Raw genomic sequence first — 25,975 nt, 5'->3', positions numbered from 1 at the left:
CTGCCCTCCGCATTCTCAATCTAAGATTGTCGACTTTGCAGGGAAGTAGAATGTTGGTCACCATGGCAAGGTGTTGGCGGAGAGGGGGGAGATTTCACCAGAGGGTACAAAGCTTTACTTTCTTTCACAAAGGATGTGAGTTCTAGAAAGCCAAAGGGCAGCACTGGGCCTATAGCTAACGTTTTCACACTCAAAATATGCAGACAAAGGTCAAAGTGTTTGCACCAAATACATACACACACACACACACACACACACACAAATGTGACCGATGGGATAGAAATAATGGGGAAGGCACTTGCTGATAAACCACGACAACCTCGTTCGATCCCCAGGACCCACAGGGTAGAAGAAGAGAACTGAGCACCTCAGATTATCCTTTGACCTCCACATGTATGCTCACATGCACACATAAGTAAAACAAACAAATAAATAATAAATATAAATGCAATACAAAGTCAGATATACTAATAGCTTACTGTGACAGTTTGCTTTATATGTACACCTATCAGAGTAGGTATACTGTAAATATATTTAATTTTAAGAAAAACGTTTCCAAGATTGTAAAATATTGAAAACAACACAAAATATGGACAAATAAGTTCATATTTTTGGAAGTTCATATTTTCATATGTTCAAAAGATGAATGTGGGGTTTTGTTATATTGTGTGTGTGGCTTTGTTGTTATTGTTGTCTTTAATGTATTTACTTTTCCAGGACCTCAGGCCAAAGGCGTAGAAAGAAGATAGGCCACTCCTCTTGATTTTAGCTTTCTGGGGGTGGGGCATGGCATGATTGGGTGGGTTGAAATCAGTTGAATCAACCCTCTGTTTAACCCTGTCTTCATGCCGGAGAGACAGGCAGGAAGAGAATGAGGCTTGGAACCATCACTTCACTTTCTCGGCTTCCATGGTCCCCTGGCTTTTTCTAAGCAGGAGAGCTCCAAGTTCTGTTGCTATACTTACAGCTGTGTGTCACTGAGTATTATGACATTGTGAAGTCATGAGCACTTGAAAGCCGGCCTCTCCCGCCCCACCCATCTTTCAATCCTGCTGCATCACGACAGGTTTGCAGATATATCCAGTGAGACTCTAGAGAAGTTCCTGACCTCCACTTAAAATGCTGCTATTGGCTCGGAAAAGCACAGGGTGTGATGGTTGATCTTCACTGTTTACTTGGCTGGATTTGGAACCACCTGGGAGACACACTTCCATGTTTGCCATTGAAGGAGTTTCCCGGAGAGGTTTAATGGGAAAGCCAAATGCCCTTTCTATAGGCTGCCACTAGAAGGCACGGCCCAGATGAATGGTGGATCTTCCCGCCTCAAAAGATCCAGATTAAAAGTGGGTCTTCCCACTTTGAATGCTGTAATTAAGAAAAACCCTTCACAGATGTATCTAGCCACTTGGGTTTTAGTTCATTCCAGATGTAGTCACGCTGACAACCAAGGACAGCCATCACAGCACCCAGGTCTGTATCAACCATGCTTTTCCTCCCCATGTGGCTCTCTCACAATGGCCAGTGACGCAGCCAACCTTCGACTGAGGGGCACTGTCCGGGAGCTTCTTCAGGTTCCTTTTGTCCCACGTTTCCAGGATCTAGAGAGCCCAGCGCTGTCCCAAGTCTTCATTGTCACCTTCCCAGCCCTAGTTTGTCCTCCCGGTACTTGCTGTTGGCGTCTCACCTGCTGAGGGGGCCTGCTGGATTTAGATTTTCAGTCTTTGGGCTGGAGAGGCAGCTCAGCCATTTAAGGTGAGGCTCACAACCAAAATGTAAGAATTTCAGGCTCCTTCCAGTATGGACAGGCAAATGCTTTACAGCACAGGGACTCAGCAGATGTACCCATGAACTTGGTTAACTTAGAGGCCAGGTTCTCTAAATCGGTAGAGATTTTTATATTTATGGATAGAGCAAAAGGAACAGCAAAAGAGACTTTGATTTATTACATTTATTACATGAGGACAAAGGTCATTGCTTGTCAATCATTTGCCTTTCAGAGAGCCAGGATTTCAGCTCTATATCCACATAACTCCCGCCACCCTCTGCTCCTATTTTCACCACAAACTTTTAAGATCATTTAATCCTTTACAATTTATGTAGATACTCACAAAATAAAAATAAATGATTTTTTTTAATGTTCGAGGTCATCCTCAGCTACACAGTGAGTCTGAAGTCAGACTGTTTCATGAGAGGAAAAAAAAAAAAAAAGAAAGAAAGGAGCCTTCAGGCAAGAAATTAGCCCCTCTCCAGGACAGAACCGTACGGTCAGAAAACCCTATCCACACCCAAAATGGATGGTTTTGATGAGATTACGAACTTCTGATACGGTGCTGTGTAAGCCACCTACTTTGAACCGACACTGTGATTGGATGGAACTGGAAAACCTTACCGGAGAAAGTGCGCGTTCTTCGCATTGGGGAGAGACCTGGGCCTGGCACCTCAGAAGACTCAGGAAGTACTCCATGAAGGAGGCCCTGGGGAATCAAAAATGTCACTAAGGGAGCTAAAGAGATGGCTCAGTCACTGAGAGTGTTTGCTGCTCCCGGCATCCATATAAATTGGCTCACGACTGGCTGCGATTCCATCACCAGGGGACCTGATGCCTTGTTACAGATAAAAATAACAAATAAATATTAAAATAACAGACTTCCACTTAGTCTTTCTGAGTTTTAATCCGAAAGAACCCCCAAATTGGAGGGCGTGTATTTAAAAAAAATGTGTATCCTTTAAAACCTCCCTACTGATGGTTGAAACAAATCTCCCTGGAAAATCTAGAGGGCGCCGGCTCAAACGGGAATGCGCTATCCACCCAGGTCTGTGTAGCACGCCAAGGTCGTAGGATGACCTGTAGGAGCTGTGGTCTCCACTACCGTGCCATTTTCGATTCTTGGGTTTGGCAGCTCTCACTCTCTGTAAGCAACTCTTGGCTCATCCCGTCTTGGGGATTCGGCATCCAGAGACTCCCAGAGCCCTCGGGAGACAGTATCGTGTAGCCTCGGGTACCAGAAGATGGGGAAAGAGACCATAGATAGCTTAGTGCCTGCACCTTTTCCAACCTTCTCTAATTAGGGCGACCCTAGCTTTTCTTTGGTTACGCCCCTAGGCGGGTCTCACTGGGGACCTGCCCAAGTAAAGACGCGTTTTGTGCGCTGTCCCCAACTGTCCGCCAGGAGGCGCCCATACCCTTACCCCGGAGACTTCGCGAAAGAGCACTCTCCATGGCTGTGAAAATTCCTTAAACTTTGGAAGTGTATTTCGCCCTTCATAGCGGGATTTTGGCTGTTTGAGGTTCACCCAAAAGGTCGAGACGAGAGAAACTCGTTCTTCCTCATCTTCTCAAACTGTAGCCCATCCTGTCTTGAATCTCTCTACCTCTCCCCGTCCCCCCTTCTCTCCGAAAAAGAGAAGCGAAGGAGGACAGGCGATGGAGAACTGGACAAAGCTGTGGGGAATGGGATGAGGGGAAGGCAGAAAGAAAGCCAAGTGGATAAAATACCCGAAAAGGAATGGGAAGAGGGGAGGAAGAAAAGGAGGAGGGGAGGGAAGAATGGATCCCGTGATGTCCAAATCCTGTTCTAAACAGCAGCAGCGGCTGTGTGGTGGTGGGAGGTGGACTAAGAAAAAAACAAGGAATGCCTAGGGCAGGAATTTACCTCAGAACAGAAAGCTCCTGCCCCGTGGACTGTGTGAGGGCCTTGCTGGAGGCCTAAAACGCCCTTCTTTGTGTCCGATCCCAAAAAAGGATTTGATCTCTTTCCGGGAGGTACAAAGCTAAAGAATAGGCAGCGAGAGGTGAGCTGGGCGAGTACTGTGTATCTAACGTGCTTGGATCCAGTCTGGCGGGGATAAATGTCCAGGGAGGAAATTCCAGGAGGCTGAGAATGGATTTACATATCTATGCCGACTAAGGATGAGTCAGTTGTGGTATAATGGTGTGCGCTCTAAGCTGGGAGTCCAGCGATCAGAGTTCAAATCTCAGCAGGGTTTCTTCACTTTTAGTAGAAACCAGAAACTAAAGCTGCCGTCTTGTACTTTAGAGTCTTGTACTCTGAAGCCCACACCGGGTTTGAAAGCAAACTCACTTTGTTTCTCCTCCTAGTCCTGTGGTTCAGGAGGCAGAGAAGTATCCAAAGTCAGGAGTTGCTGTGATCCTGGGGCCCTGGCTGCTCCTCTCTACCACTTGTGACTTTCCACTTTATCCCCAGATTTTCTTTGTCTCTCAGGGGAACGGGTCCCAAGTGGAGGAAGTTGCTAGCCAGAAGCTTTTGGCAGACAGCGTGTGTGTGTGTGTGTGTGTGTGTGTGTGTTTATTACGCTATACATTACGTATATATATATATATAATATGCTATATATTACATTATATAGGAGAACTGCATATGCTGTTTAAGCTAGTTGAAGGCCATGGGAGTGAAGAGGACTCTCTTGTCCCCAGACTCCAGAGTGTTTCAGTTCATGTCCTCCTGCGATGGCTAATCTTGGTGGTCAACATAACAAGGGAGGAGGTAGCCTCATTCGGGAGACTGCCTCGATGTGATGATCCTGTGGGCATGCCTGTGGATCATTTCTGGATTGTTAATTGATGTAGGATGACCCACAGCCCACAGTGGACAGTTCCCAAGCCTTCTTGGGCTGAATAAGAAAGTTGAACCAGAGTAAGCCAGCAAATAGCTTTTCTCTATGGTTCCTACTTTATTTTATTTATTTATTTATTTATTTATTTATTTATTTATTTATTTATTTATTTTGGTTTTTTGAGACAGGGTTTCTCTGCAGCTTTTTTAGAGCCTGTCCTGGAACTAGCTCTTGTAGACCAGGCTGGCCTCGAACTCACAGAGATCCGCCTGCCTCTGCCTCCCGAGTGCTGGGATTAAAGGCATGCGCCACCATGGTTCCTACTTTAAACTCCTGCCTCCAGTTCCTGGACGATAGACTGTGACCTAGGAGAGGAGACAAGCCCTTTCCTCTCCAAGTGTTGTTTGGTAGGAATGTTTCATCCCAGCAACAGAAGCAGACTAGAATACCCGCGAGATGACTGTCCTGCCTGGAGCAGGTAGTCCCCCTCCCGATACCCCTTCTCCTCTCTGTCAGATTCTAGACTTGGGGGATGGCATGTTTACCCAGTGTCAAAATTGCGCACAAGAGCAGGGACCAGGCACTGTCCACTGAGCCGCTATGGCTGGGACTCCACTGGGCGCTAGAGAGCCAATGAAAATGACATTAAATGTTCCCGTTTGGTGCAGGAGCCATCACCCAGAGAGGGGAGCCCCGGTCCTAAGGCAGCGAGCTTCTCAGCCTTCCAAATGCTGCGACCCTTTAATACAGCTCCTCATGTTGTGGTGACCCCAACTATACAAAATTGTTTCATTGCTACCCCATAACTGCAATTTTGCTATTTTTATGAATCATAATGTCAACAAAAAAAGTCTTCCGACGGTCCTAGGCGACCCCTGTGAAAGGGTCGTTCGAGCCCCAAAAGAGGTCACGACCCACAGGTTGAGAACCACCGTTCTAAGAGCTTAAGTAACCAAAGAAGTTTACTTTCCAGAGAGACACTGACCCCGTTATGACCGGCTAAAGCCTTTTACTTGCAGGACGCCTGTTCGTTCTCGCGCTCCAGGGTACCTAGGGGGAGAGGACTCAGCCGGTCCTGGCCCTCTTGATCGCGGAGCTGGGACTTTTTTGCCCCTTTGGCCTCTCTCAGCGAACTCTGTTGGGCCCTTCCGTTTTTTTTCAGGCGCCAGACAGAACAACAGATATACTTTGCAGTACTTCCTAACTACTCAAAATTCCAACCACAGGAAAACAATTATTTAAATTTCTTCAGGCACCTACATTGGACGATTCGATTAAAGCCTCTTCTAGCATTCCCAATGCTATTTTTATGAATCAATGGAGTTTTCCTGGAGCAGAGTTCTGGCAGAAGGAATTCCGCTGCAGTGATTCGCGGCCCGGGGAGAGGCCACCTGGGTTTCTGAAACCCAGGCTCAGCTCTCTTTTGTATAAACCTAACATTTAAAGAGATTCCCAACCAAACGCGGTGGAAGGCAACTACGGCCTCCCCTGGTTTCGACGAACTGAAAAGCGCTGCTGAAATTGCTCAAATCCAAAACCAAGATAAGAAGGGCTGGGTCGCGCTTAAATTCCTTAAATTCCTTTCATCCAGCGGGCGCGGAAACAGGAGAGGTAGCGGGGGGGGGGGGGGGGGGGGGGGCGGCGGGCAGTCGGCACGCTGTGCGCAGCCTTGCCGGTGCGGAAGCCTTTCTGGGCTCAACTGACCTGAGGACAGGGAGGAACCTGGCCTCTGATGTGACGAGTCCCTGGAGAGTCAGGTGGCCATGGATGGGATACCCTATTGCGGTGTCGAGGAAGTTATGCGGTGGACTGGTGTCTCTAAACTGAGAGTTGGGACACATCTGCCGCCCGTGCAAATGGCCTAGAGCAGGAGGCAAGTACCTGATCTCCTTTCCATCCTGTGCTAAGAAAATGGATCCTACAATGGAGTAAAGATAAAGAGAAAGGTCCCACCGAGATTTGAACTCGGATCGCTGGATTCAGAGTCCAGAGTGCTCACCATTACACCATGGAACCACACAGTCTGTAGAACTCTGACTCACTATAGGTGACCAAACCCATTCTCAGCCTCCATCGTACCCCACCATTTTTTCTTCAAGCACTTTTCCTATAGTCAGGTAGGGTCGGAGCACTCAATTTACAACCTAAAGAATCGCCGCACTCACGTTTATTCTGTTCAGCTCTTGGCGTGTGGAGTGTGGCGGGACAGGTGTCTCTCAGAGAATGAGAAAGTGGGTTTGACACTTTAGGATCCGGGAGGTGGATCGCTGGTGTCTTGTTCTAACATACAATCCTTTGCCACCGCCCCCTTCCCCCCCCCCCCCGCCCCGCCGGAAAAGGGCTTCCTTATTTTGCTTTGCAATTTTCTTCTTATTGTCCAGATTCCCCTGGTTTCTCCTCCAGCCTCCCACCTTTTTTCCGCTTCCTTACTCCGTGTCCCTCTTTCCTCTCTGTTCCCTACCTCCATCCCCCACGCACAGCCCAGATCATTGGGAAGTTGCAGCCGCAAAAAGAAAGGAAGGCGAGGGAGTGTTCACCCGGCCGAGGATCATCCTTGTTTACCGGGAGCGGAGTCTTTCCAAGAACTGGAGCAGCCCTCGGGGCCTGGACAGCTCTGACTTTAGGTGAAAGTGAGCATAGTCCAAATCCAGAGCTGGAGATTCTGTGACGCTTCCCTGAATCCCTGAGAAACTGCTGGAGCACAGTGAACCTTTCCTGCGGGTTCACTGGCAGTTCCTCTCAGCGCCCCTAGCGGTTACCTAGCATAGTTCACAGAGCCGGGCCAGTGGGTCTTGGGATGTTTTGAAGGTGGGGAAGAATTCTGGGTGATACCTTAAATGAGAAGTTTAGCAAACTATGACTGAGATGGATGTGGGAGGGAGATATGCATTTCCTGCATTTCCTGGCAGCCAGGGGTAGTTGAGAAGGCACCTACATCTTCCGATCCAGAATGCGGGTCGTTCTCTAAATATAGGGCTGGAGGTCACCCGAAGATGCATGAAAGACCCGGGAAACTGCTGCAGCTAGACAGCAGACCTGCAAAGACCCACCGACCCAGAGTTCTTCCATCTTGGACCTGGGCACTAGTAATTCTTCAATAGGGGACAGAGTCTGTGTTAGAGAGTATAAACATGGTTTTTCCTTAGACTGAGATACAGTGGGCAGTTTTGATCCGTGCTAAGGTTTGGATGAAGTCTGGATGGGAAATACCCCTCTCATCCCCTAAGGCTCCCATACTTTTGAGGGGTGAATCCTAGGGTCAAGGGATCCCGGGGGGGACTAATTTCTTCAGGGGATTTTTTTAGGAAATGAAGTCTGACGGGAGAAAACAAGGCAGCGAGGAGCAAATTTGAAGGGTATGCCTTGCCCATTCATGTCGCTTCCTCTTTCTCCCCTCACCTCTCTCTCTACCTTGTGACTGCCTTGGAGTGAGCATCTCTGCTAGGCCACGTGCTTTCTGCTGTGAAGATCCTGCCTCTGCTCAGGTTGAAAGCAATGGTGCCAGCCAATCATGGGCAGGAACCTCTGAGTTCACAAGACCAAATAAACCTTTCCATGCCTAAGTTGTTTCTAACACACACACACACACACACACACACACACACAATGGGGAGCCACAAACGAAGCCCTGATGCAGTTTTTATATGATCAACCGTGGTTGTTGCCCTTAAGGGGAGTGAGTGCAGAGGATAGAATTCAATTATTCTCAAAGTATTCTTTTCTTATACTAATAACTTAAGAGAATAAAATAGATTCATGTGTTGCATTTAAAAAGAGGAAGAAAGAAAATAAGGGGGGAAAAAAAGATGGCTCAGCTGTTTCCATTATGGAAGAATTTGATCTGGGAATGAGTTTCTCCAAGGCAAGAACTCTGAGAATGTGACAGAATCCCGAGAAGACACTGGAAACAAAGCTCCAACTTCACATAGTCAGTTGGAGCAGCGGAAGATGTGTTTAGCCAGGTGGTTAAAGAGTTTCCATAGGAATCCCTCCTCATTTTCTTCTGCCTACCTCTCAAAGCCACTATCTTCTTGTACTTGAGAAACGGGGCTTCAGTTAATCATTTCATAATGATTAAACCTGATTTTCCACATTTAAGAATGGCAGCCACCCCCCCCCCCCAAGAATCAGGACCCCTGAGGAAGGGAGGCAGAAAGACTCTAAGTGCCAGCCGTCAGGGAGGACCAGACCAAGAGCATCTTCTGGACACGACAGGACCCATGAACCCACAGCAGCTGGAGTTCCCCCCCCCCTCACAAGATCAAGGTAGGTGACATTCCAGACTGGAAAGGAAAGGCCTTGAGTCCCCACCCCATCTGAGAAGCTATTGGCAGTTGGTAGTTTCTGGTGGAGAGTAGTTTTAAGGGTGTGGTCCATGGGGGGGGGGAACATTACCACACTCCAGTGAATGGTCCAACACCCATGAGTATATAGGCAGCACAAATAAGACTCCATGGGATTAAAAAGAGACAAGATAGGGGAGGGTGAAGAGTTGGGGATGGATCTGGGAGCACTGGGGATGAAAATGACCAAAATATGTCATACTCATGTATGAAATTCCATAGAATAAAAATATTACTTTCACAAATGACTGAGGCCTTGGAGAGGTGTTTGCTGCACTAGACTCAAGTCCTAAGGTTGGATCCCTAGCACCCAGGCATAAATCTGGCATGGCAATGCATTCCCTCCCATTCTAGCACCGGGAAGGAAAGGCAGGAGGACCGCTGGGGCTTGCTGGCCAGCTAACTAGTCTATCAGTGGGTGGGTGAGTTCCTGCTTCTCTGAGAGCCTGTCTGAGCAATAAAGGTGGAAAGCAACAGGAAACCTCTGACTGGCCTGGTAAGACATCCACCATGGTACAATAGTGGCACTTTCGTCGTGGGGTGGCATATAATCTATTCTCACATTGAGGTATATAATCTAGTAGGCAAGTAGAGAGGGCTCAGGAGAGTGGTCCCCAGCCCTGTGTTTACCAGAATCGCCTGGGAATTTTAAAAGTTCATACGTGTGGACCCCACACCTATGATTTCCACTTAACTGAGCCGGATGCAGCAGACAGTCATCAATATGCTTAGATTCCCTGTTGAGGATAAGAATGAACAGTCAGGGATGACAATCATTGGCCTAAGAGCTCAGCTAATCCAGCACAGGACAAGAGCTACACACGAAGTCAATTTGTAGAAAATGCTGGAAACAAACAATTGAGAGCTGCATTCCTGTAGTTAACTGACACGGCCTGGGACAGAAAAAGGACAAGCGGTAGACGTGCCCGTCCTTCAGCGATGGCTTCTCCAGTCATAACAATCTACACCTTCAGGTTCTGGTTCACACCTCGGCTTTACCAGGCTTCTGACAACAGAATCAGCAAATGACTCAAATATAATTGCGGCATAATGCTTTTATTAGACAGTTTTATGGACAAAATAAACCCACATTTTCATGTCCCATTATACAGTTTTCAGGCAGGTCACTGAACTGAAGCAGCTTTGCATGTCAGCATCAAAGGCCACAAACAGCACGGGTGAAGAGACCCATGCGTATGGAACGGTCTTCGCATCCATCACCCCTGCTGCACAACAAAGTGCTAGAGTGGAAACCACCAACACCCGCCGAATTCTGTCTCAGACGAGCCACCCAGTACAGAACTTAGGACAAATTAACACTGGTATCAGGCTGGCCTAGAACGATAAGCTGCGGAAGGCGCTCTACGGAGGGGAACAGAAATTGGCCAACACCTGATACAACTCTTCCTGTAGGTGTCCCCGACTGTGTAATCCAACACCCACAAATACCTAATATTTAGTATTTCACACCAATCTTAATGAAAAAGTACTGTGCCATACACAATTCCGTTAGAACTTCTCAGTGTTTTACTTTTAATGAAGCTTGCTTACTTCAAAACACTAGTGAGAAACACAAGTGGAGACGAAGTCCAGCTTAGACTCCAAGAGGGAGCACATCCTACAAGTAGCTGACTCGAGACTTTTTCTTCTTCCCTATAATTGAAAAAAAGATTGGGCTTTTTATCCCAAACACTTCCTAAGTTCACTGCAGAAATCCGTCCTTAGTCTCCAGCTGTGACGGTCACTAAAGGAAAGACAAACGCCTAGACCCAGAGAGTTCTGGAGACCCTGACTCCTGCCAAGTCTCCTCTTCACAGTAACTGGAGTCTGCAGTCCGACAGAAGATGGCGAGAACTCAGCTTTGAGCATGATTCGTAATACAGGAACAAAATATTTATCTGCTTTCTTAAGCCCCAAGTCACAAGAACGTGAGGACAAAGTATCTCTGAGAAGAATGGCTATCACACACTCACTCACACACAGGGACATGTTGCATATTGTTTCAAGATCAAACATTTAAAGCCCCATTCCCCCACTTTCCCTTCCCTTCCCTTCAGCAGCATGCATGGAATACGGACACCTTTCAAAAGACTTATGGAAGATCCATTAGATCGACAAAAACCAAAGCCAATAGGAGTGGGTCAGGGTTCCTCTCAGGGACCTGGCTTCTCCTTGGTACTTCATACTTGAGAGACCAGTGCTCTTGAAGCTGCATGTGCCCTGCGAGTGTTGCCTCCACTGGATAAACCCTACTCAAGCCTAGGTTGACAGGAAGCGGATTAACAGCTACTGTATGAAAGTTCTTCACCCAGGTGAAGCCACAAACCTGTGTTTTGGGTAGCATTTGACTTGAGACCCTGGTGAACTTGTCTTACTGACCAACGACATCAAACAGAATGCTGAGGAAAGGCAGAGGACAGACGCAACAAGAGGCTGACAGAAGACATTTTACAGGCTGCTAAGGTTTCTGTACAATGAAATCCAAGGATCTAGGCTGTGCCCAGCTTTAATTTTTTTTTTCTTTTAAAGAGGATATTTTCAGTTCCAAGTTACTTGATCCTTCAGCTTCCTGGTACCACTCCTCAGCTCATCCATTACTTTCATTTCCTCATAACCCTCAGCCGGCATCACAGCTGGCTGAGGCAGGTGGCCCTTCTTCGGGGCTGCTGTACTCTACCAACTCTGACTGCAAACTTCCCATAGGTGAAGAGAAAAAGGAAACTGAAGACTAAAATGTTTTTGCCTTATTTCCAAACTCTACTAACCTTTTGACTGTAGAAAACTGTCCCTTAAGGTAACTAATAGAAAAGCAGTGACCTCCTCTGTCCTGGTGACAATGACAGAGCTCCCCAGGGAGGGGACCAGCAGACTTGAGAAGTGGGGGCTATCGTTTCCAGATGAGAACATGAAGGTCACCAGCACCAAAACCCTGTCACCACAGCCACACCTGATAAGACAGTCTCAGCCTGCGACTGGAGACTGCTTCCCAACCCTTCTACTGCTACATCCGTGTGGAGTAAAATTTAGTCCACGAACACACAGAGGATTCCAGCTCATAAGGACAGATACAAGAGAAGCCACTGTGTAACAACCAAGATCGAATCCTCCTCTGTGGCCCACTTCTAGATGGGCACTGGGAAACAAGACAAAAAGCTTTCCGGTAGAACTGAAGAGCTTCCGAGCTGGTTATGATAGCATTAGGCCTTAGTTTCCAAAAGGGCACACTATCCAGCAAGTTGGCTGGACAGTAAATGTTCTCCACAAGAGATGGGGGAAGTGGCTCAGGATGGAGCAAGCTGTACTTACCCCCACCAATTACCTACCAAGGCATTTAGCAATCTGTATTCCCCGTGAAACATCCCATCTACCGGCTTCAAACTTGTGATCAAAGAGGTCTCAGAATCCAAAGAGGACGTCTGTGACAATGGGTGGGAAAGTCAGGAGGTAGCTAAACTGACCTGCAGGTCCCTCAGTGTGGCTGGCTCATCTTAGCAAACGTGAAGTCTCTCAACCATAAACAACGTTTAATGCTTGACTTGCATTTATCTGCAAAACGGAGTGTCAAGATACTTGGAGAAAATATTTTCTTTGAAACCTGAGTGGGTTGAGTACTTTTCAGTCTATGATAATCAATGACCCACTCCATTGTCAAGCACATTTGGAAGAGGCAAAAGAATAAAGCATCTTGTTAAAACTTGGTGCAGAGAACAACACTGTTACGGTTATGAATACCAGGGTTAGTTCCTCACCTTACACATCTTTAAAGGTAGGGACATCTAGTATGTGTGTCTAATGAGCCTGCAGGAACTCATGTCGAAAACAGTGCTTGGGAAATGAGGTACATGGCTGGTCATATTGACCCAGGACTGTAGAATTCCCTAGACTGGAAAAGAAAATCTTAAGAACCCTTTGTCAAAAGCCAGAGCTTCTTTAACAGACATTAACACTGATGGATATGCTTCTTTATATTATTAAAGAAAAACGTAGGCACATAAAACTCTTTCAGGGATAAAAGATACAGAAGGTTCCCTAATTCTATATTATAAACCATCTGCTCTGATAAAGAGCAGCTGGAAACAGGGCCAAGCCTGGGAGAAGCCCTGTGAGCATGTGCCATGCACCCAATACATAGGACCACACTGAAGATCTGCATCTCTCTTAATACTGAACCACGGCTTTTCTTTAGACGTTAAAGTGAGCTGTAACAAACTGGGTTGGGCCCGTGCTGGGCTAAAAAGGAGGCCCTGGCACCTCCAGTCTCCGAGGCGAGTCTAATCCCATACAACTTTCCAAAGGGTCATGTATGAGATCTGAGGGAAACTACTACACAGAGTACATAAAACGAGGAGCGTTCTTGTGGGACATCTAGTGTCATATAAAAACACAGTAGATTGCATCACATACTGTGGGAATACAGAATCAATCCATGCAAGGAAAGCCACCCTGCAATGAGGCAGCTATAAGGAGGGCTGCAGCCTGGCACACAGCTGACCCTTTGACACCAGGGTACAGCGGCAGAACCTCTGCCTGACAAGGATCCTAAGAGTTTGCTATTCTTTCACTTTAGGAAAAGAAGCTTCCGGTACACTCATTCCTGTGGCCGCAGCTTCCCACTCAGGCCCTGGCAACTACCCACAGGCAGAGAGAACCTAAACAGCTGGGCTAGGAGGCTCCCAGTAACCTTCTTCTCATATGTATACATGTGGTTTTGTTTTTCTTAAAATAAACTCCATGAACTCATAAAGCTCTCATCTGCAATCAAATGCAAAAGCAGAGCCCTCTACTTAGAGGCTCTGAAACACACGTATCAGCCTCAACACAAATCAGCCTTCCAGCCTCAGAGGAGACCGGGTCAGTTCAAAGGCAAGGGAGATGTTGCTCCAGAATCCTTGGAGGCAAGGAGAGATGTCCTCTTCAAATGGGCTTATACAGCAAGGTGGTGACATACTTCTTCTTGTAGCGATGGGTTGCACTAAGGACCATCACGCTGTCCTGCAGGGGAGAAAAAGCACACACAGCTAACTGGTTAATCTGGTGGCTGCAGGATCTTCCCAGCTGTCAATCTTCCACAGACACTCATGGTCTCACTAAAGTACTCCAATAAGAGCAACTGGATGGAGGGAAGGGTTATTTTGGCTCACGGTTCTGGATATAGTCCTTTATGCCAGGGAGGCCACGGCATCAGGAAGCTGAAGCAGCTGATCACATTGCATGTTTGTGTTCAGCATATTTACCTTGCCCAGGGAATGGCCTGCCCGCAATTAAGAAGCGTCTTCATATACCCAATTAATGTGTTCAACATAACTCTCCACAGGTATGCTCAGACTCACACCTCAGGGTATTGACAACACCAACCAACGCATTCACGTTTCAAGAGACAGTCTGAAAATAAGAGAAAGAGGCTGCTTTTGCTGTCAAATCCAATTCGGTTCCAGTCCAGACTCCTGTTGAGGCACTGGCTGGTAGCCTTGAGTGATCTATATGATGGTCTCGATGTCCCTCTGCCCCTTTTAAGACTTCTCCATACAAAGGGCAAGAGCTACCAGTAAAGCGGTTCTGAGGATCGAGAGAAGATCAGACGAAAGATCTGAGACATAAAAGGTCACGAGGAAACACTCATTTACAACTTTACACCCCTTCTCATTTCAAATTACAGTATTACACCTGAGTCTAACAAGGGAAAAGGGCGCTATCAACCATTTCCAGAACAAAAGGTTAAATGTAGTAAGGAAGGGAAGTGATCCTTCTCAGAACTCATCCCTAAGCCTGAAGCAGGTCCAACTGCCACTTGACACCAAGGACGAACTCCCAATGTACTCTCTGACCTGGAGAGAACCATGGGGGTTCCTATCTATCCTTAAAGTTCAGGAAGCTTCCTTAGACAGCCATTCTGGTGGGTCAATTCCACATGGCCAAACAAGCTGAGAATCCAAGTCAAGCCAAACAGTCAGCACTGACCTGTATCATAAGCAGAACAAGGGAGCAAAGGCACCAAACCCAAGATGCATAAGAGAGCATGGGTGTACTATAGAAGAGGTGACAAGGGACACCAACTGATAGTCACAGAGCAGTCACAGGAGACAAAACTCAACCAGATCTCAAAGAACCCCAAAAGTCCAACACAGAGAAGATAGCAGTCTGCTATCTTCCTTCGTCCTGGACGACCCACAAAGACTACGTCCCAGACTGACACTCCGTCTAGACTGTGCTAAGACACCAGCGGGTAAACTCCGCTCCACAAGAGCTGCAGATGTGGGGGCAGGTGAAAGAGAAGCACCGTGAGAAGACCTGCGTGGTGACAGGCAGGAAAGAGCAGGGGTGAGGTCAGCAGGACTGGAACTCAGTCCTCTTATACTTACTGGCAATCTGACCTTCTCTGAGTCTTAGTTTCTTTATCTATAAAACAGGGGTTAAAAATAAATACTTACCTCTCCAGGTTACTAGGAAAATGAAATTCAGTATATTAAATTTTATATATACCTACATAATCTATTACAGTCAGCTCTATCAGTGACCTCCCTGTTCTCACTGCACATCTAAGAAATCTAAGCAGCTTCCAGAGAAACTGCTGGGAGTCACCCTAGGTACACTTACTTAGAATATCTGGTAGGAGACTTCTCAATCTGAAGTTCACCAACTTCTCCAAGTAGTTCCCACGAGGATCAGCTTAGCCAGCCACAGAACTATATACCTTTATGCTAACGGTCAAGCCACAAAGACATTAAGGCAACAGAGAAACTAAGAACTCTAGGGCAGGGCAGGGGTGAGAAAGACACAGAACATCCGGTCACACTGCCTCCCTACCTACTACACAAGATGGAAATGCTTGGGGAACACAAGTAGGACATCTCAACATAGCTCAATTCCACATATTTTTTTAAAGATTTATTTATTTATTATGTATGCAACATTCTGCCTCGATGTATGCCCGCACGCCAGAGGAGGACGCCAGATCTCAGTACAGATGGTTGTGAGCCACCATGTGGCTGCTGAGAATTGAACTCAGGACCTCTGGAAGAGCAGCCAGTGCTCTTAACCTCTGAGCCATCTCTCCAGCCCCTCGATTCCACATTTTAAGAAGTTTTATTGTCTCATTCAAGCATTTTTTGAAGGAAGTTAAACCTGACTTTCAGCACGTAGAATCCAACTAGTATGAACTCAAGCTTAAGTAAACGGATGGAACAAAGGGTCCAGCCACTCAGACACTGGGAAGCAGAAAGGTCCCTATCACTGACAGTTTAGTTAGCCTGAACACAGGCAGAGACTGGGGTTTAAAATCCAGTAGCCTGCGAGGGAAGAAAAAGACAGCTCTTCTATCATTCGACTGTCGCTTCTACTGGAGAGCATGCGCCACTCTTACCCTTCCAGTCAGGAGGCTGCGGAACAACAGGGCCACCACTCACCTTAATGGACAGCGCATAGAGATGGTTTAGCATAACATGGTTGGGCTCAGGAAGTAAGGCCGGGTCACACTAGGAGAAAAAAAAACAACCCCCCAGCCCCCGCAAATGTGATTAAATGCAGACAAAACAAATGGCTTACTGTTCCTCTGCACTGGTAAGGATTCTAAATAGGTGCACTTAGTCTCCTATGAATCATGCATCCCCAGGCCATAAAATCTGGAAAAGTCCTTAGTCTAAGGGTGAAATGCAAAGCCCAACATCTGTTAATTTTCCTTTATAGAATCAAAACAAAAACCTTGCTAATAAATATAGATGGTTTGGATGAAAGGGCAGAAATAATTTTCCTGGGAATCAACTATCAACAGTAAAACAGAGATAAAAATCATTTACATAAAACGTAAATTTTTGTACATCCCCTAATGAGAGTATCCTTATCTGTGTTGGAATAGAAGTCATAGCAGACTTGGTTCCAGCATAGTTTGGTTCTGACTTTACTAGAAACAGAAACAACTAAATTCTGCCATTGGTACCTACAGAAGTCACAGCTGAGTCCTGGAAAAAGGATTCCACAGTGCTCTTGACGTGCACACAGCTTACTGCCTTGACACATCTGTGTCCTAATCCCAGCCCCAAGGTTACTGAAGTTTGGCCTCAATGTCCTAGAGATCCCCTGATACTCTCTAGCAACCTGCTCAGGATACTCACTGAAATATTAGTGTCCTTGTTAAGAATAACTTGGAGCAGGTGAGGGGGCAGGATGGGTGGGGATTTGAATCTCTCTTCAGATCGGAACACATACATTTCTTGACCATAAGGCCCTGGGGGTGAACTGGATAGGTCTGGAAAATATTTATGCAAACATGAAGGAAAGTTGAAGGGTTAGTAACAACGCATGGGGAAAGCTCTCCATGCACACATCAATCTTATATGTAGCACAGTCCTGGAGAACAAAGATTTGTGACCTAGTGGGCCAGTGGCTGTAAGGAAGCAGAGGCCAAGTCTGAGACATCCTGATCATGGACCGGGAAGCTTCCCAACATGCACCATGATGTGAGGAAGCGATGAGGTCAGGACCTAGGCTCCAGGAAACCAGCTCTATTCATCAGCCATGTGACCGTGGACAGACCCCTTTACTATGGTCGGTTTCCTCATCCTTAAGATAAAAATCTTCCTAATTCATAATGCTTTTGAGAAGATCAAAGTGATAGTGGTTATGAAGGTGTTCTGTGAACTCAATGTGAAGAGATTAGATTTCATCTTGTTTCTACCAAAGCAACACACAATGTTATATACTCTAAGTCTACAATGATTACAACAGACAGAACAAAACCTTGCTGTAGTCAAGGAAGTGCAGATATATAAGCCACACTAAAACACCACTTCACACTCAGCGGGATGGCTGCCGCTGAAATGGCAAGCACTGGCAAAAGTGTGGAGAAACTCGAAGCTTCAAACTACAGTATTTCCAGCACTAGCAGAAAGGAATAATAGTAGAGCCACTTTGAAAAACAGTATGGTCATCCTCAAACAGTTAAACGAACTTTGTGACCCAGTATTGAGTGTTACCACCTAAGATAAAACATAAGCCCACACAAAAACCTGACCATGAGTGTTATAAGCAATATTAAAAAAGCTCCCAAGAGGAACAAATTCCAAATGTCTGTCAACAATGGATGGATAATCAAAAAGGAATTGTCATACCATAGACTTCTATTCGGCTATAAACAGAAGCAAAATACTGATACATGTTTCAACAGGCACCAAAGCCCTGGAAGCCCGCTAAGTGAAAGAAGCCACATGGTATATGGTTACGTTTATATGAACTGTCCAGAACAGGCAATTCCATATGGCAGCTCTGTGACTGACATAGGGCAGAAAGAGATGGGAACAGTCTTTTTTTGGAGGTGACAGTGGTTTTAAAACCCAATATACTAAAAAAATGGATAAATTGTACAATTCAATGTGTTTTATGGAATCAGAATTCTACTTAAAAAATGAAAAGTATTTATGCTAAACCTACAAAAATTAAACGAACTATGTTTTCTTTGTTTTAAATTTTACAGCTCTACAGAAAAGACTTTAATAAGTCTATTTTAATAACTCAGATTTGCTTCAACATATGAGGCAAACGGAAAGAAACAGCAACAGTGCTGTATGAAACAAATGCGCAGACCAGGGAGCGCCTCAAAGCACTGCCAGATGTTGTGGTCACATTACCCACAGAGCACCACTGGGAAACAACACAGGGCAATCCCCACGTGCTGTCCATTGTACTAAAACATCTAAGCTGGACATTGGAAAGTCACGCACATGGCCACACCCATTATCTGCATAGTCCTAATAAATGAACTCTATGCCTCACATACTGGATGAGGAAACGAGGTGAACCCAAAAACTGTGCTAGTCTTCTCACTACATAATTATGATTGACTGTCAAATATTCTTTGGTTATTTTGCAGATCATAATAAAATCACAGTTCTAGTGGCCTCAGAATTTTTAAGCTCACCACCCCTTCAGCCAGTAAGAATGCTCACCTTAACTTTCTGAGTTTATATACTGAAATTTTTCTCAGTTGATAGTTACTATGCTATGGGCTACTTGTCTCTCGTCCTGCTGTGTACATTATAACTGAGGATCACTGAGGGTCTGAGCCCTGGATTTTACTACTGGGAGTTGGCTGCACGATGGCGTGACAAGCAGCAGAGGCAGGCTCTGCATGCTCAGAGGAGAAGGGTACAGTTCTCCAGGTAGGTACAACTCCATACAGTAATGAGATAGTAGCTACGAACTGGTTTGTAAAATGTGCCTCTGCTGCTAGAGAGAACAAGCACAGACAAAGACCTTGGGAAAGGGTATTACACAAAGCAAAAATATACAGGACTTCTACCCTGCATACTCAATTCCATGGAGAACAACCACTGGTTTGTTTTCTTTCTCTTTTCTCTCTCTCTCCCTCAGCGACAATTATACTTGAAGGCTCTCATAAAACCATAATTGTCAGGTGAGCTCTCAAACTAGCTGACTCAGGTTAGAAAGACAAAGCAGACGTTTCCAGTCTTTACAGATAATATCACTAGATGCTAATGGAAATTATGAAATCTTACTGAAAACAGCTTTTGAAACCACAGGGTACTGGAGGGTTATATAAAGGTAAAATGGAAAACAGCGTATCAGAGTAAGAAAGGCAGACATACCATGGGATTTGTGTTAGAGTGGGGTGTGTGTGATTATGAGATTCCTGAGAAGAAGTGAAAATACAAATAAAACAAGAAACCACGCCGGGGAAGGAGTCTGCACTGTAAGAAAGACATAAAGAGAAAGCAACATCCAGAATTACCTCGGCATGATGTCTCAGAGCTCTCCATGGAGTCCAACTTCAGAGCATCGAATACTTCAAAATCAGATTTCTTGACATGGATCAAATTATTAATTGTGCCAAGCTGACTGGTAACCACAGGCTGAAACAGTGAATAATAACAAAATGATTGGATTCCCTTCTCCAATCCATCTTCTTCACCCAACCTCCCCTCTACTTTTATAAAAAGTCTCTAGTAGGGAGCTGTCTATTGAACCAGAGGGCGATAAGTCACAATGAGGCCACTGAAGCTCCCCTACAAATCAAGGCCTTACCTCTGATGGATCATGAACCCACTGTCCATCCACAAAGAATTTGTACTGGTGTTCTCCCTCTGGAAGATCCAGGATGGCAACAAAGTCATTATGACTAGGGAAGCAAACAGAAGGTCAAACAGTTCAAGTTCCTTAAGGAAGACAGAATGGAGACGGGGCAAGGATGGCACCATCCAAAGACCTTCTACACTCCTAAGCTACCACAGCCCTTGTGCCCACTCCGCCCCCATGCAAAGTGTAAATGCACCCTGTTTTCCTGTATCACTCAAGACACGTCCTTGTCAACCTCTCCCAATAACTTCATTCTTAACCAATCCCTGTGGGGGAGGAAAGGGGGGTGCTTTATCTTAGTAAATTGCTTTGTTCCAGCAGAACAGATTTCTTGAGGCTGGGGATATGGGCTCAGCCAGGAAGAGTGTTCCTTGTGAGTTTGAGGACCTAAGTCTGAATCCTTAGTATCCATATCAAAAGCTGGGCATGGCTACACATGCCTGAATCTCCAGCATTGGGGAGCAGAGACAAGCAGACCTGGAGAAAACTGCTGGCCAATAAAGTTAGCTGAAATGGAGAAATTCTGGTCCAGTGAGCTTGTCTCAGGATAACAAGGCTGACAGCCACAGAGGAAGATATTTAGGTCTTGCTGTGGCCTCCACATGTACACACATGGGCATATATGACTGCATGTACATGTATATACACACACATTACACATGAAGAACAGAGTCCTCACAAGTATGAATAAGGTAAAAGATAGATTTGGGTTGTGAACTATTTCAGGGTACTCTTTCCATATTTTGGTGAGCCTTTTCTGGAAAGTGACCTATTGCACAAAAGGTCACTCTGACAACCACATAAATCATTCACTTGCTTTGCCAGAAATGAACTGGCATTACACTTAGAATGTCACAATGTATTTTGCTTTAATACAGAAATCAAAGCAATAGGAATTAGCTAGTTCCATACTGCCTCCAGACAAGAAATGACTTGAGAAACACAGTCCTGAAGAATGCACCCACAATGCTGTTAGAAACCCCTCCCACTCCCTCAAGTCCTAGCCCGTCCCCTAAGAAAGGCAATCAGGCATCTGTCCCTGCATTCTGTAGACTCAACGGAGACATGTGCCCTCACCTCTTAATCAGTGGAATCTTAGTGCTCCAGTTGTTGAAAGACCCAGAGATGAAGACCTCCTTGCCTCCTTCAGACCAGCGGATAACGGTGGGCCGGGCCTGCTGGGTGGGCTTCACAGAATCATCCAAGTCCTGCTGCCAGGGTACAAACTCTTTGTCCCCAGGGAGCTGTAAGAAGGAGTAGGTCATCCCTAGAATAAATTATGACCCAAGGGTTTTTAAGAGGTAAGTTTCCCAAGGGTATTAAAGGTTCTAGGCTTCAACTAAAGATAGCTACCCTAAATTCAGCGTTAAATCAGTTTGAACAAACTACAGAAAAGAACTAATACAGGGTCTGAAATGGTCAAATAGTTTATGTTCCAGCATTGCCTGAACCACAGCCCACTGCCTGGTATGTGTACATCATTCTCCTTGCAGAGCCTCTGGGTCACCCTTCAAACCCTTCCTCCAGTCTAACTGGTGTGCAGGCAATAGACTATGTTTCTGAGAGCCTCTTAAGAGAAAAAAAAACTAAGAAAGCCAAGTATGATTCTTTAAAAGAAAATTAAGCCAGGTATATGTTTTTCAGAGGCAAACTGGTCTTGACTGTCAACTGCAATTAAAGTTATAGATACCAAAATTCGTAAATAATTAACAATGCTGTTTAAGCTACCAGGTTATACAATGGAACATTAAATATTTAAGGAGGCACTGGACAGATGGCTCAGTAGTCAAGAGCACTGGCTGCTTTTCCAGGGGACCCAGGTTCAATCCCCAGCACCCACATGGCAGCTCACAACAGTCTACAATCCCAGTTCCAGGGGATCCGACATCCTCACACAGACAAATGTGCACATAAAATAAATAAATAAAAATGTAAATATTTAAGGGTGGAAATGTAGTTCTGTGTAGAGCACGGAAGCTGGGGGTTCATCTCCAGCTCCATCATCAATCATCAATTGACACCGATTCCAAAGTCAGACCACTGATTCAGTATAGCTGAAATGGCTATGAAACCTTCCCTGCTAATTACAGCCAGGTTCATATAACTAACTACCCCAGGAGGATGGCTAACATTCTGGAGCTCTGGGGGCACAGGACCAAAATTATCTTCCTTGAGCAAAAGCAGACCCATTACTAAATGGGGTTTATAGGATTCTGAAAAAAAAATGAATTCTTTAGTTTATTTCCATTGTCATCCTCGGGACAAGTGTGGGGAACTGCAGCCAGTAAGCAGATGGCTTTTTACAAAGCGTTTGTTTGGAAACAGCCACCCACTTGTTTGTGTACCATCTACAACGTTCTGGTTCGGTGGTGGTGGTAGACCTGGACAGTTATGACCACAGACTCTATGTATGACTAAATTATTTATTATGTGGCCTTTTACAGACTTTCAGTTGGCTTCACTGCCTGGAACAGGGCTGTATGGCACCAAGTCCAGCGCACAAACAAAACAGTGAAGGCTAGAGTAAGAAAGGACTAGCTTATTCATTTGGGCTTTCCCCTGCTTTTTCCAAAATGAAAATGTTTACCTTCCATTCTGTCTCCCAATAGTCCTCAAAACTACTGTACAAATACACACCAGAATAAATGGAGAAAGAAATGAAGGGGCTTTTACATTATTCAGGAGACTGCATTAAGACAAAGCTTTGGACTCCACTGTCACAAAGCACCACATGGGGTGGGGGGCGACAGCCTCACTGGGAGTGTTTAGATATGCCTAAGAACAACCCTCAGATCTGATTCGCAAACAGGATCTGAGAACATATTTTTAAAGCTTTCAGGTAATTTATACTGTAATTAATTACATTACAGTAAACAAAACCATGTTTTGTTTTGTTTCCTAGGAGGTCAAATTCTCACTCTAGTCTAGACTGGCAGTGATCCTCCTGCCTCAGCATCTGAACAGCTGCAATTACAGGGCTGAGCCACTATCGTATCAGCTTTAAGGTCACCTTTTGAGGTACACCCTAAAATGTTCAAAATGCGGTACCCTAAAATGTTAGAAATGTTATTTGTTGACATCTGTTTCACAGTAGCTGGTGGAGGATGGTTTGGAGAACAGAGAGACATTCTTTTACCTTTCACGGCCACCTAAACTGGGTGACATACACACAGTCTATTTTATGAATGTGTCAGATGTCCCACAAGGTTTTTAAACCAATCTTGGGGATCTTAATGTACAAATAGGACCGAGAATCCCTGAGTCTACTAAAAAGTCTGACCTTTGAAGCAAAGAAGTCCTCCCCTCCCCCTACTGTTTCTATCAATTACTTTTAGGACTGAGGATTTTCAGTTTAGGATTTGAAAGCTCTACACTATTAATACGCCTGGCTTTGGAGCACAGCCCTTCCACTTATGACATGACATTTCTGTGCTAGGAGCGACTGCAGCTGACTAGCAGAAAGACTGTTTACTGAGTTGAGCCACCAGCAAAACTACCAGGAACAGCAGCAAACCGGCAATTCAAAATACGGCCTGCAGACGATGAAGGGAGATTGGTGGGGAGGGCACATGAACTAAAGTTTTTCCATCTGGCTGGGCCGGGAATTGCTGGAACTACTTTTCTCATTTCACAAACGGCAAGGTGTTAGGGAAAGAACGTTCTAAACCAGGCCCAAACTCACACAGAGCAACCTGGCTCTTATTCAGGGCACCGAATGCTGCAGTCACAGTTTGAATGTACCCAAAGCCTGAGTCATCAATGTAGGAATGAGCAAAAATACACGGCCTGTCACCCTGGATAAGCTTTGGAGAAGAAAATCCAGGCTGAGCACAGAGCCCAAACGATGAGGAAGAAGTCCTAAGGTTGGAGAGGAAAGAGGGAACAAAGAGAGAACCCCAAGAAATGCCCAGCTCAATACCTCTCACTTCCTAACGGTGTTCTCAGTCACGATCCAAGAAAATCAGCCGTAAAATCCAAATTTCACGTGCTGTCAAAGCGGTAAATAAAACTCTATTCACTACCCTAAGCCTCTGCTCAGTGGAGATGGATAAAAAGATAAACGCCAAATACATCCCAATCCTCTCCATTTCCTTTTTCACTCTAGACATCCCACTTGGAGAAATTAAAACGTATTTAATGCTGACATTTCGAAAAGAGATTAGGAACGTTAGGGTAGCAATCACACTGCTGTCAGCTCCTCCATCTTCCCCCGTTTTTTTTTTTTTGGGTGAACGAAAGAGCGGGCCTTTGGCTCAAAGTGTTTGGGCAGTTGTGGATGGCTTTGAGCCTCAGGCAACACCTTGAAGTGCTACAGCGGAGCGAAGGGAAGCAACTTGCTCTCCCGCAAAGCGCGGCCAGGTGTGCAAAAAGCACAGCTACAGTCGTCACGTTTATAAAAAACTGAGCCGTTAATCAAAGGATGCCCTGTATTGATCTCCAAGACTAGGCGAATGTATTCAAACAACCAAGTGATGGTTGCTGAAAGCCACGCAAGGCGGGGGGGGGGGGGAACTAGGACCAAACGAGGGGGTGCAGTGCACCTGAGAGATTGCGAACGATATCTACACAAAGACATTTTCAGGGGAAAGAAATTCATTTAGCTATCTTGAGGCCAACGTGAGAAACGGGAGCCTGAATCATCAGCTCACACAACGCACCGTCTTAAGTTTCGCTCACAACCTATACATTCTGCAAGCTCTACAAGAAGGCAGCTTCAGGTAAACCCAAGGATGGGGCGAGTAGGGGACTTGTCTCTGGTACCCGTCCTAAAAGCCTGGCCCACAGATCGGTCAGAACAGCTGGAAAACTCCGCGCTTCCATCCTAACTGGAGGTAGTACCTAGGAGGCATTAGCACTCCACATCTCCGTCCGCGGGAAAGCCCTCTAATTAAAACGCCGGTAACCCCTGGGAGTGAGAACCAAGAAGAGCAAAGCAGTCGACAGCCGGTTTACCTCACCTTGGAGTCGGGCAGGCTGAAGACGCTGGGGTCGTCGGTACTCCCCACCATGATCTTGTGCTCCTTGCCCGGGCCATGGCCGCCGCCTTCGGCTCGCGCAGCCTTGGCACCGTGGCGCTCCCCGGACACCCGCTCGCTGGTGGTGTTTCCCATGGCTGCGGCTCGAGTCGGGGGCAACCTGCCGCGGAGAACGACACCGGGCGGGGAACACCCCGCGGCCGCGTCAGGGGCGTCCCGGCCCCGCCCCTGCGCCCGGGAAGGGAATCCCCGCCGCAGGAGGCCGCGCCCGGGGTCCCCGCCCTTGCCCACTTCGGGGGACGCCTCAGCTGGGGAACCCGCGCCGGGAGCCGCCTCCGCCCTGCAGCACCGGCCCCGCACACCCTCGCGCCGCTCACCTCTGGCGATGCGCTCCGGGATCCCGGGGCCACACGCACGCCGGCTGTTCGGCGTACAGAGAGACCAATAAAGTTGTTGAAATTGAAGCCGCGCCCCGAGCCGGCGACCCGGGTTTCCTCCTAAAATGGCTACAAGGCCCGCGGCGTGGACCCGCCTCTGTTCCTGGCCCCGCCCACCGGGCCTCTTGTCCCGCCCCCTGCGTGTCAGCCCCGCCCCCTCTCCAGCCCTAGTCGCCTGCCGCTCTAGCCATCGGCGCCCGGGCCGCCTCTGTGGTGGATGCGTGCGCACCTTCATCTTGGGGCGGGGCAGAGGGTGGGGTCAGAGTCGTGGTGTGAGCGAGGCTCGGGGTCCCAGGCTCTAGTAGCTAGACGTCTAGACGCTTTCGGAGGCACAACTACTTTAGAAAGGCCGAACCTGAGGTCTTATGCCCTAGGTACGGAATTAGAATCTGCACTTTAACAAGATCACAGCCAACTACTTGGCCGCGGTACAGAGCGGAGCCACGTTCTGATGGTTTCATAGTCTGCTTACAACTTTGCGGAGCAACCTCTTTTTAATTGTCCCAAGAGGTAGTGAAATAAAGAGTGGGACCGAGAATTGACTAGACGCCTGAAGTGT

The 25,975-nt window shown here is 46.5% G+C and overlaps 1 protein-coding gene and 1 non-coding gene across 5 annotated transcripts; both read right to left on the bottom strand.

Annotated features, from left to right (window-relative positions):
* Positions 1–6,519: 6,519 nt before the first annotated feature.
* On the bottom strand, positions 6,520–6,591 carry Trnaq-cug. Its single transcript has one exon. It is a non-coding gene; the product is annotated as a tRNA-Gln (tRNA).
* Positions 6,592–9,955: 3,364 nt separating this feature from the next.
* On the bottom strand, positions 9,956–25,468 carry Prkab2 (protein kinase AMP-activated non-catalytic subunit beta 2). Of its 4 annotated transcripts, XR_005283173.1 has the most exons (9): positions 25,357–25,468; positions 24,962–25,139; positions 21,081–21,247; positions 19,953–20,046; positions 19,660–19,780; positions 17,027–17,160; positions 15,513–16,390; positions 15,278–15,314; positions 9,956–14,300 (listed from the first exon to the last, which is right to left on the bottom strand). XR_005283173.1 is itself a non-coding variant. In XM_038311903.1 (8 exons), the coding sequence occupies exons 2-8, from the start codon at positions 25,112–25,114 to the stop codon at positions 13,833–13,835; spliced, it is 816 nt and encodes a 271-aa protein (XP_038167831.1). In that variant the 5' UTR covers positions 25,115–25,139; positions 25,357–25,468; the 3' UTR covers positions 9,956–13,832. The 4 variants fall into 4 exon arrangements, 2 of the variants coding, with proteins under 2 accessions (XP_038167831.1, XP_038167830.1); XR_005283172.1 differs by having other exon boundaries at positions 9,956–13,910; positions 14,153–16,390; XM_038311903.1 differs by lacking the exon at positions 15,278–15,314 and having other exon boundaries at positions 9,956–13,910; positions 16,322–16,390.
* Between the last annotated feature and the right edge of the window lie 507 nt (positions 25,469–25,975).

Source organism: Arvicola amphibius, chromosome 14 (genome assembly GCF_903992535.2).
Source record: "Arvicola amphibius chromosome 14, mArvAmp1.2, whole genome shotgun sequence".
Classification (NCBI taxonomy): Eukaryota; Metazoa; Chordata; class Mammalia; order Rodentia; family Cricetidae; genus Arvicola; species Arvicola amphibius.
This window is presented reverse-complemented; position numbering and strand designations above follow the sequence as displayed.